Source organism: Triticum aestivum, chromosome 5B (genome assembly GCF_018294505.1).
Source record: "Triticum aestivum cultivar Chinese Spring chromosome 5B, IWGSC CS RefSeq v2.1, whole genome shotgun sequence".
Lineage (NCBI taxonomy): Eukaryota > Viridiplantae > Streptophyta > Magnoliopsida > Poales > Poaceae > Triticum > Triticum aestivum.
Window position 1 is genome coordinate 449,192,720 of NC_057807.1, and position 11,585 is coordinate 449,204,304.

The 11,585-nt window shown below is 42.7% G+C and overlaps 1 protein-coding gene across 1 annotated transcript; it reads right to left on the reverse strand.

Annotated features, from left to right (window-relative positions):
- Positions 1-8,674: 8,674 nt before the first annotated feature.
- LOC123114858 (uncharacterized) lies at positions 8,675-11,368 on the reverse strand. The gene is made up of 8 exons (XM_044536244.1): positions 11,329-11,368; positions 10,040-10,073; positions 9,867-9,944; positions 9,679-9,780; positions 9,338-9,591; positions 9,040-9,249; positions 8,859-8,951; positions 8,675-8,776 (listed from the first exon to the last, which is right to left on the reverse strand). Exons 1-8 carry the CDS (start codon positions 11,347-11,349, stop codon positions 8,675-8,677), a joined length of 894 nt encoding a protein of 297 aa, XP_044392179.1. The 5' UTR covers positions 11,350-11,368.
- Between the last annotated feature and the right edge of the window lie 217 nt (positions 11,369-11,585).

The following is an 11,585-nucleotide window of genomic DNA, read 5'->3' on the forward strand; positions in this document are numbered from 1 at the left end:
CTTCACGGTCACTTACGAGGGTGAGATCTGATAGATAATATTTTTGGTATTTTTGGTATAAAGATGCAAAGTAAAAAGTAAAAGCAAAAGCAAGTAAATAAAGTGATGGAGATTGATATGATGAGAATAGACCCGGGGGCCATAGGTTTCACTAGTGGCTTCTCTCAAGAGCATAAGTATTCTACGGTGGGTGAACAAATTACTGTTGAGCAATTGACAGAATTGAGCATAGTTATGAGGTTATCCAGGCAATGATCATGTATATAGGCATCACGTCCGTGACAAGTAGACCGAAACGATTCTGCATCTACTACTATTACTCCACTCATCGACCGCTATCCAGCATGCATCTAGAGTATTAAGTTAAAAACAGAGTAACGCCTTAAGCAAGATGACATGATGTAGAGGAATAAATTCATGCAATATGATAAATACCCCATCTTGTTATCCTCGATGGCAACAATACAATACATGCCTTGCAACCCTTTCTGGCACTGGGTAAGGTCATCGCAAGATTGAACCCAAAGCTAAGCACTTCTCCCATTGCAAGAACTACCAATCTAGTTGGCCAAACCAAACGGATAATTCGAAGAGACTTGCAAAGATAACTCAATCATACATAAAATAATTCAGAGAAGAATCAAATATTTTCCATAGATAAGTTGGATCATAAACCCACAATTCATCGGTCTCAACTAACACACCGCAAAAAGAAGATTACATCGAATAGATCTCCATGAGAGAGGGGGAGAACATTGTATTGAGATCCAAAAAGAGAGAAGAAGCCATCTAGATACTAACTATGGACCCAAAGGTCTGAAGTAAACTACTCACACTTCATCGGAGGGGCTATGGTGATGATGTAGAAGCCCTCCGTGGTAGATGCCCCCTCCGGCGGAGCTCCGGAACAGGCCCCAAGATGAGATCTCGCGGATACAGAAAGTTGCGGCGGTGGAATTAGGTTTTTGGCTCCGTCCCCGATCTGTTGGGGGTACGTAGGTATATATAGGAGGAAGGAGTATGTCGGTGGAGCGTCAGGGGGCCCACGAGGCAGGGGGGCGCGCCCAGGGGGGGAGGGCGCGCCCCCCACCCTTGTGACCGCCTCTGGCACTTCTTGGAGTAGGGTCTAAGTCTCCTGGATCACGTTCGGTGAGAAGATCACGTTTCCGAAGGTTTCATTCCGTTTGGACTCCGTTTGATATTCCGTTTCTTCGAAACACTGAAATAGGCAAAAACAGCAATTCTGGGCTGGGCCTCCGGTTAATAGGTTAGTCCCAAAAATAATATAAAAGTGGAAAATAAAGCCCATTATAGTCCAAAACAATAGATAAAGAAGCATGGAGCAATCAAAAATTATAGATACGTTGGAGACGTATCACTCACGAAGACCTAGGGCACTTTGAGGAAGCCCATCATTGGAATATACAAGCCAAGTTCTATAATGAAAAATTGCCACTAGTATATGAAATTGACAACATATGAGACTCTCTATCATGAAGATCACGGTGCTATTTTGAAGCAAAAGTGTGGAAAAAGAGATAGTAGCAATTGTCCCTTCTCTCTTTTTCTCTCTTTTTATTTTTCTCCCTTTTTCTTCTTCTTCTTCTTTTGTTTTTCTTTTTTTCTTTTCTTCCGTTTTTTCTTTTTGGTGGGCATCTTTGGCCTCTTTTATTTTTATAAAGTCCGAAGCCTCATCCCGACTTGCGGGGGAATCATCGTCTTCATCATCCTTTCCTCACTAGGACAATGCTCTAATAATGTAGATCATCACACTTTTATGGATTTACTACTCAAGGATTACAACTCAAAGCTAGAACAAGATATGACTCTATATGAATGCCTCCAGCGGTGTACCGCGATATGCAATGAATCAAGAGTGACATGTATGAAAATTATGAAGGTGGCTTTGCCACAAATACGACGTCAACTACATGATCATGCAAAAGAGCAATATGGCAATGATGAAACGTGTCATAATAAACGGAACGGTGGAAAGTTGCATGGCAATATATCTCGGAATGGCTATGGAAATGCCATAATAGGTAGGTATGGTGGATGTTTTGAGGAAGGCAAATAAAGGGTTCATGCTACCGGCGAAAGTTGCGCGGTAATAATAAAGGCTAGCAAAGTAAAATGATAGGTGTGCATATGTCCATGGACTCACATTAGTCAAAAAAGAACTCATATACTTATTGCAAAAGTCTACTTAGACCTTGAAGCAAATTACTACTACGCATGCCCCAAGAGGGATAGATTGGTAGGAAAAAATTCCATCGCTCGTCCCCGACTACCACTCATAAGGAAGACACTCAAAAGAGCACCTCATGCAACAAATTTGTCACAGAACTTTTACCATACGTGCATGCTACGGGACTTTCCAACTTCAACAAAAGTATTTCTCAATTTCATAATTACCCACTAGCATGACCCTAACATTACTTCCTTTATATTTCAAAACAATTATCAAGCATCAAGTTGATCATAGCATCCAATTCTTTTTCTATGATAGTTTTTATTATACCCAACTTGGATGCTCATCATTCTAGGACCAACTTTGTAACCATAGCAAATACCATGCTGTTCTAAGAGACTCTCAAAATAATATAAGTGAAGAATTAGAGACTAGCAATTTCTATAAAATTAAGACACCACCGTGCTCTAAAATATATAAGTGAAGTACTAGAGCAAAAACTATCAAGCTCAAAAAATATAAGTGAAGCACATAGAGTATTATAGCAAATTCTAATAAAATAGGCTTGTCCAAAAAGGTGTGTACAACAAGGATGATTGTGGTAAAGTCAAAAGCAAAGACTAATATAATACACGACGCTCCAAGCAAAACACATATCATGTGGTGAATAAAAATATAGCTCCAAGTAAAGTTACCCATGAACAAAGACGAAAGAGGGGATGCCTTCCCGGGGCATCCCCAAGCTTAGGCTTTTCGCTATTCTTGAATATCTTGGGGTGACTTGGGCATCCCCAAGCTTAGGCTCTTGCCACCCTTTATTCCATAGTCCATAAAAGCTTTACCCAAAACTTGAAAACTTCACAACACAAAACTCAACAGGAAATCTTATAAGCTCCCTTAGTGAAAAAAAACAGAACCACCACATAAGGTACTGCAATGAACTCATTCTTTATTTATTTGGATTAATTATCCTTTTGCCCTCAGTGGTGTCTCTGTGCTCAGTTTTGCCCTGAGATGCAAATTGTGCTCAGTTTTGCCCCTAGTCCATGCACAGCTACTATGACGAGGCCAAACGGCCATATTTGAGTCCATTCCGTCCGCCAGCATTAAGTTGTGGGTCCGGAGCTTACACGTGGGACCGCGTGGACGTGGGTCTGGAGCTGACATGTAGGCCCGTGCAACTAAATCCCCAAATCATTCATAGCTCACTCTGCCCATCTGCTTCCCCGCCGGTAGGCTGACCTGCGCCGCCGCCGGCACTTGCGTCGCGGCCAGGACCTGCCCCGCCACCAGCTGCACGCCTACTCCACCGCTACCTTTCTGCGCCTATGCTCCACGGCTGCCTGCGACGCCACGCCCACCACCTGCTCGACCCGCGGTGCAGCCTCCTTCCGTGCGCCCGGCCGGAGCGCTCAAAGGTGGGGGGCTGCTGGAGCTATTTGAACTAGGAGGAAGAACCCTAGGGCGAAATGGAGAGCAGCGGCGACCCCGGAGTATTTGGCGAGGCAGGCATCGGGCCAGAGATCCGCCGCGTCCACGACTAGGTTCCCGAGGGGTAAGTCTCGCCTCCTGTTTAGATTGAGCTTAGTTGTGCATTTGAACACTCGATTCGAGTAGGTTTGCCCAATTAGTGTGCTGATTGCGTCTCTGTTTTTTGCCGGTTAGGATGGAGTTGCGGTTTGCTTTCTTGATGCACATTAGAAGGGACCGGTACACATTCGATGCAAAGGATCAGAAGAAATACCAAGGAGGTTTTGATTATCGGTTGCCAATGGCTAGTAATTGGAGTTTCAGACAATTTGGGGAGGTAATTTGTAGCCAATATCCTTGGGGTTTGCTTGATGAAGTGGTATACAAATACTATGATGGGGAAAAGAAATGGGTGACAGTTAGTAATGATGAAGAGCTAGCTACCATGTTTGTTAGGCATAAAGATAAAGATAATTTTCATGTGAGGCTGCAAGTTGATGTGCTTGAGCAGGCATTTGGACCTAGGATGATGGGTGCAACATCTTGGGGAGAACCAAGTCGTCGTAATGGCATCTCTAGCCAGAACAGTTCAGTTGGTGCACGACAACGTGGTGGCTCGACAAGTGTGGGCAACAGCAGTAGGCTCCCCCTTGAAGTGGAGCATGATGACTACAATTCGGGGGTTGATGAAGAGAAGCTATGTTCTGATGTTATTCGGAATTTACGACGGGCTCCTCGGGCTGATAACCAAGATGAGGCTCACAATGCAGTCCGTGTGGATGATGACGCGGTGGGTGAGGACGAAGACCTTGCAGCTGTTGAATGGGACCCTTTGAACCCTAATTTGGAAGAAGGTACAGTTTTTGCGTCCATGAATGAGTGTAGAAATGCAGGTGTGACATACTGCATCAAGGTAGAACGTACTTCCAAAGTTGACAAGAGCGATCAAGTACGTTACAGAGTGCACTGTCTGACTGAGGGTTGTCCATGGAGGCTGCTCGCATCTAAAATGCGTAATAGCACTAATGTTCAGGTCAAAGTGAACCCTTTTAAGCACACATGCCAGGAATCAACCCTTAGGAAGGATACAATCAGTAGAGCCAAGTCAAGATGGGTGGCAGAAGAAGTAAAGAAGTGGGTGAAAGAAAACCAGCAAGTGGGTCCAAAGGAATTGCAGAAGAACATCAAAGATAAATTCAAGATAGATTTACCATACATGAGGTTGTTCAATGGTAAACAACATGCTATGGATTCTATTTATGGTAACTGGCAGGAAAGTTTTCAATTGCTGTATTCATTCAAAGGTGAAGTGGAGAGGACAAGCCCAGGTAGTATTGTAGATATTGATCACCACACCGTGGAGTACACATTCAGGGGAGTGACAAAGACCAAGGAATGCTTTAGGAGGGTTTTTGTCTGCTTTGAGGCTTGTCGCCGGGGTTTTTTGGCAGGTTGCAGGCCTTATTTAGCTATTGATGCCACTTTACTCATAGGGAGGTTTAAAGGACAGTTAGTAGCTGCTTGTGCAGTTGATGCACACAATTTTGTATTTCCAGTTGCCTACAGTGTGCTGGAGACAGAGTCTGAGGAGAGCTTGACTTGGTTTTTGCATAATGTGCGCCGGGCTATTGCACATCCCAATGGGTTGGTCATTCATACAGATGCCTGCAAAGGTTTAGAAGTGGCCGTGGACAATGTGTTCCCTGGAGTAGAGCATAGGGAATGCATGCGTCACCTTGCTGCAAATTTCATGAAGAAATTCAAAGGAAAGGTGTATACCGACAATTTATGGCCAGCATCTTTGACTTGAAGTGTGAAGAAGCACAACTATCACTTGAGGCAGTTATACATGAATCCCAAAGTGAAAGAATACTTGGAAACACACCACTCTAAGTTATGGGCCAGAAGCCAATTCAGTGAACTGAGCAAAGTTGATTATGTGCACAATAATCTAGCAGAGTCTTTCAACTCAACGATCCGGAAACTAAAGGGTCATTATGTGGTGGATTTGCTGGACAGGATAAGGATAGAATACATGAAGAAATTTCATTATCGTGCAGGAATAGCCGAGGCAAAATTCATGGGCCACATTATCATCCCTGCCGTGATGAATGAACTGAAGCAGAAAACAATAGGCTTGGAAATGAACATGACTCTTTGCTCGGGTACCACAGCAGAGATATCATATTTGGATAAAGAGAACACTACAAGGATCCGGGTCTATTGCAACAAAAGAAATTGTTGCAATACATGATGTTTCGTGGCGATAAGTACCTATTGCCACAAAACGACATTCGTTGGCAGCCGTTGCAACTGGACACATGGTAATAGGTTATTACCACGAAAAGGCAATTGTGGCAATAAAGTGTGCTATTGCAACATCCATGCGGGAACTTGCCACATGTTTTCCCGTGGCAACACTCACCTGATGCCACAATTTGCTTTGTGGAGATAGCTTTAATGCAACATGTACCGAATTGTGGAGACTGATATGTCGTGGCGATAGACATTTGTGGCAACAACCTATGCCAACGACGGCCATTTCATGGCGCATTACTCTTTCGTGGCAATGATCAATTGTGGCAACAAACTATGGCAACAATCATTATTTTCGTGGCATCAGGCATGTTGCCACGATCCAATATACTTGTGGCAATAAACTATGGCAACAATTCTTGTTTTCGTGGCATCAGGCATGTCGCCACGACCCACTGCGCTTGTGGCATTAACTTATGGCAACAAATATTCCAATCGTCGTAACAGGAAATTGCAACGTACTTCTTTTGATGGTGACAAATAGGTATCACAACAAGTAACATCTTTGTAGCAAGAAATTATTGCGACAATTTAAACTTTCCGTGGCGATACTCTATTTCAACAAACTTACTTTGGTGGCGCTAAACTGTTATCGCATCATGAAATTTTTTGTGGCGCGAAGCTATTACAACAATATAAAGTGCTCCGTTGCAACATTCTAGTGCAACAAAACAGATAGGCGTAGCAACTGAGATATGATGCAACACTATATTTTTAGTGGTGCTAGCATGTGGCAACCAAAAATGGGTTCTGGTAATAGTCTATTGCAATCGTAAAAAAAATTTACAGGGTTTTAATTACAATATTCAAAACCATACGTATAATATGTAGATTCATACAATTCATACTTCTGATAGAAAATATCCATCAAATAAAACTCAAATGTAATTTAGCCATCCTAATTAACTTCGAAGACTAAACTGCCTGTGATATAGAGTCCAGTCCAGCTAGTTCTTTGGATCCTGCAATCAAGAAATAAAAAAAGTTCTAGTTAATGAGTCAAACATAACATACGCCATACAATTATGCCAGCTCCATTGTTAAAAACTATTGCCAGACTAACTAGCTAATACTGTGTCAGCATGCATGTAACTAAGGCATCAGAACAACTATACAAGTGTGAATGGCTAAGGCATAACCTAAAGTACATCTACTAAAAGGTTTTTTTGAGAAAAAACATTGCTTTTAACTTAATGGTGTTGGGCTGAATCACCCAAAACACAGAGCAGCCACAAGGGCTAGTACATCGGCCCCCCATTCCAGTTAGGTTCTAACATCCTATCAAGACTAGCAAGCTCATGAGCAACAAAGTTTGTCGAGCGATGACATACATTTATTTCATAATAAGAAAACCATAATATGAGCGGGTACTTGGTATCCTCAATAACAGCAGCATAGGCCGACGAGTCCACCTTATTGATATTAAGTGCTTCCATCAGGAGTTGCGAGTCCGTTTAAAAAACGACCCTCGCGACCCCTATATCAACAGGAAGAGATACTACATGGGACATTGCAGTGGACTCATCAGCGAAGGCATCACGCGCATGATCATGACATCCTGCTCGTGCATACAGAATGGTACCATCGTCCGATCGTACATCTACTAAAAGCTCCTGCTATTGATTTAAGTTATGACTAGATGTATAGTTTCAGTTAAGTTCATGTCCCTAGCTAGCACATATTTGTATTTTGTTTAAGTTGTGACTCGATGCAGCAACAACACATGGTAAAAGAGAAGAAGCAGCTAGCTAATTATGAAGACCAATGACGTATAAAATGCAGGTGAACATGAAGAGAAAGCAAGGTTGTGACTTACCATTGCTTTATACATTCGAGATTGCCTTGCTGCAGCTTGTATGAGCGCATTTGAAGAAATAGCAGTCGGCCTTGAACCTGGAGTCTTATTAGGACTAGATGTTTGTGAAAGAATATTTTGCAAGTTTGGATTACTATTTTCTTTGTCAACCCTCTTCGTAGCAACCTGTAAATAGAAGTCCACTTTTAGCAATGCAAGTAAGCAACATAAATCTTACAAGGTCAGAAGCATATGACTGTAATCACCATCACCTGTTGGGTTTCCATCTATTTGCTCAATTCTACAAACTTTGCCATCATGTTTTTTTCAAATTCCAGTCTTGATGTTCGCTCCTCTTGCAACAATCTTTCCCTTTCAGCACGCTCTTCTTTTAACCTCTCCTCAAGTTGTTCTCTCTCAGCACGCTCCAAGTTAATACTCTCTTGTGTGTTAGCACGTTCAGCTTGTAGTTGATCTTCTAAGTCATTGACCTGCTGGCTGAGCTGAGAGTTTCGCTCCTGGGTGGCTGCTATAGCACGAGCTTGCTCTTCAATCTGGATACGGAACTTTTCAGAACCAGTTGAAGTTTTGGCCATGTATCCGTACCCACGAGGCTGCGATGACTTGCATTCCAGAGTGTCTTTGTAAGCGGTCTGGAAAACATTGTTTTCCTGCTCACTTGAAAGTGGACCTTCAGTTTCAGCTTCTTTGTTTTTAACCTCTTCAAGTGCTTCGTCCTAAAAATGATAGGAACAATTATAGGTGCAGCATCAATATTGACACTATAAAAGATGAAACAAGAATAACACGGTCCAACGCATGAATAATCGCATCTGATGATGAAACATGCCGAATGCACATCATTGACTAACTATAGAATAACCAAAAGTCAGTGTACTCACTTAAACTTTCTGGGAATGTGTGTTAGACCATGTTCCATTGTTTGTGTGGGTGAGTTCCCATATAGCAATACAATCTGGCTCTTCTCCAGTTTCTAAGTTTCTCTGCAAGTAATATAACAATGAGATGCTTGAAACATGACACCATATTTAGCAGCAAGGCATACATATTTAATTGGACTCGTACCTTCTCAAAACTAACTTGCGAGTAAGATTTTGATCCGATTATATGTTTTGTCTTCTGTTTCTTATGGTTATCAGCGTTCTTTTGGCTGCGTTCCTATCAATTCATTGAAACCAGATATAACCAATGAGACTAGCCATTTCACCTTAACACATAATAGACAAACCGTGACCTTAGAGATAACCTGAAATTTTGAATCAGTGCCAAAGTACTCAATCATCCATTCCCACTCATCTGGATGTAAATCTTCAGGCAGATTAGCCAATCTAGCTGCATCCGTTTTGTATGCCTTGTAAGTGGAGCTTAGAGTTGATCGACAGCCTCTATATCTCTCTTTTGCAATTTTGAGAACTTTTTCTTCTGTTTCTGGTGTATCTTCCAGGTCCCACCTGTCCTGTAAAGCATACAACAAATAAATATACATAAGCAGTGCATTATCGATGGTAAAATAAGATAACACATGTGAAAAATATTGTGCTCACTATTATATCTGCAACAATGAGTCGATGAATGGTAGGGTGAATGTCCGACCACGTCCTCACTCCAATGAGTGGTAACTTTCTTTTCATTATTACTACCACGTCATCCTTGAACAAACGATAGTTCATTCCTACTGTACCACCCAATTTTCCAGAGAATGTAATATTTAGCTTTGCAGATCCATTGGCAAAACGCTTCTTAGATGCTTTAAAACCTTTTAGAACACCTCGCCCTTTCTTCTTCTGTCCACCAGCTTCTACAGCCCAAATCATACAAGAAAAATTGTATTACTCAGCATTAGATTGTAAGAAATGATGACACAAATGTAAACAAAAGCAAGTACCATCCTGTAGTCGCGCACGGTTGCAGCGAGCATGGGATGGCCATTCAGCAAGGGAACACATGTCATTAGCAGACACTGGAATGTCAGATTGTTCTGGAGTTGCTGTAAAAGATTTAGTATTCTTGAAGGTTTAGCTATTTAACCCACACCAAGATTTTATGCATTATAGGAAATGCTAAATAATTTACCAGATTTGGGTTGTCCACGTTGGTTTTTGTATGCCGTTATACTTTCCATCATTGTTAAGAGAACAGAGCCTTTCTTTACTGCACACAAAAACAATCATGGGACTTAGCATTAACAAAGCATTGATGTTCTGCACCATTCAGATAGGTGATTATGAAGTAAGGATGTTGCGTACCAGGAGCATCCTCCGTAAAATTCATCATTGTGCCCTTGTGTGGGTAAACCAGACATATGTGAATGAACATGAAAGGAAAAGTATCAGTGATAGGTTCATGAAAATACTACTCTGAATCTATAGGAAAAAAATGCAATGTGACTCGTGTAAGACCAAATATCTATTAGAAATCAGCTTATAGTAATCTGAATCAAATGCAATGCAGATGATGACTAAACCTGAATCCTCTGCTCTGTTGACGCACATATAACATCTAATATATGACATTATGTTTTAAAATGTGTTGAAAGAAACTCATCTCGATCTACGCTAATTGCTAAAAAATATTTATAAGAAAGTGACTGTAGGATGTATAAGAAGAAACCAGAGTGTAAGAATGTGGATTTATTTTAGGCAAGACGGATAATATTACATCGAAAGCTAATCAACCTGATTCAGTTATAAGAATTAATGTTGTATGCAGAGTGACAGTGATGGTGATGGTAGGATTCTAAGTGTAATGTAAAGATTCAGACTGAACCCAGGGGGGAAACAAATGTAAAGTGGATCATGAAAGCATCCATGTATGTAGAAAAATACCTGGTATTTGGCACCATTATTAGTTGGGGGATTGAACTCAGAAAGCCGGCACTTATCTATAAAAATGCAAGCTAGCTAGCTTTGCACATACAGATTACAGAGTATGTCTATATCTTTCAGTTAATGGATCTAATGCTCAAAAACCAATCTAATGCTCACGACCCCCTTTGGAGTCCACGAGGAAACAGAGCGAAACAGGAGCAGAGATGGTGGAGAGGCCTGCAGGCACCTCGGGCACGCTAGGGTCGGGTGCGGCAGTAACCAGCGCCTGGCCACCATGTCACGACACCGGCGTGCACAGCCGAGATGGCTGCGGCCATGAACCGGGCCGGGAGGCCCCATCGAGCCCCAGTTCAAGGCCGAGGTGAGCTCCATGGCGGCCAGCCTTCAGGCCAAGGTGAGGCGCTGCACCGACCCTCCAGGCCGCGAGAGCCTCCGCCGAGGCGGCCAAATCGAGGCGGTGGGAAAATGCTACCGGCGGCGGCATGTCCCCTGCCCTGACTTCTTTTCTACGGCCAAGCGGCGATCCGAGGAGAGAAGGGGCAGCCCCTCTGAATGGATCAGGATCGAGAGAGGCGTGCATCGATGAGGAGCTCGTTTGGGAGGGGGGTTTGATCCCGGACGGAGGCGGGCGCGGAGGAGAGGGGGGAGGGGGAGATCGAGGAGGACTGGATTTTTCAGCGATGGAGGAGATCGGGAGGAGGACTAACCTGACGCCGTGCACCTGACATGGTTCGCTCTATTGACGCCGTCATGACGCCGGCAGCACAGATGAACCGAGACGAGAGCTCAGATCCAATCGCCCGTGAAGACGCCGTCGTTTGGTCTAGAATTATATATTCCTGGGTTGTTAGGAAGGTATTTAGCGGGAAGCTCATTTTTTGGTGGGAACAAAGACGCTAATTTGGGACCTTTTAGCAGGAGGTTAAAAAATATTGGCGCAAAAAACAGTACACCTAAATTAGGT

Excerpts from the sequence above, each read along its gene's own strand:
- LOC123114858 (XM_044536244.1), bottom strand. The coding sequence starts at position 11,349 with ATGTCAGGTGCACGGCGTCAG. Across the intron at positions 9,945-10,039 it reads TTTTACGGAGGATGCTCCTG|TAAAGAAAGGCTCTGTTCTC; the intron begins GTACGCAACATC and ends TTTTGTGTGCAG. Across the intron at positions 9,592-9,678 it reads CCGTGCGCGACTACAGGATG|AAGCTGGTGGACAGAAGAAG; the intron begins GTACTTGCTTTT and ends TTTGGGCTGTAG.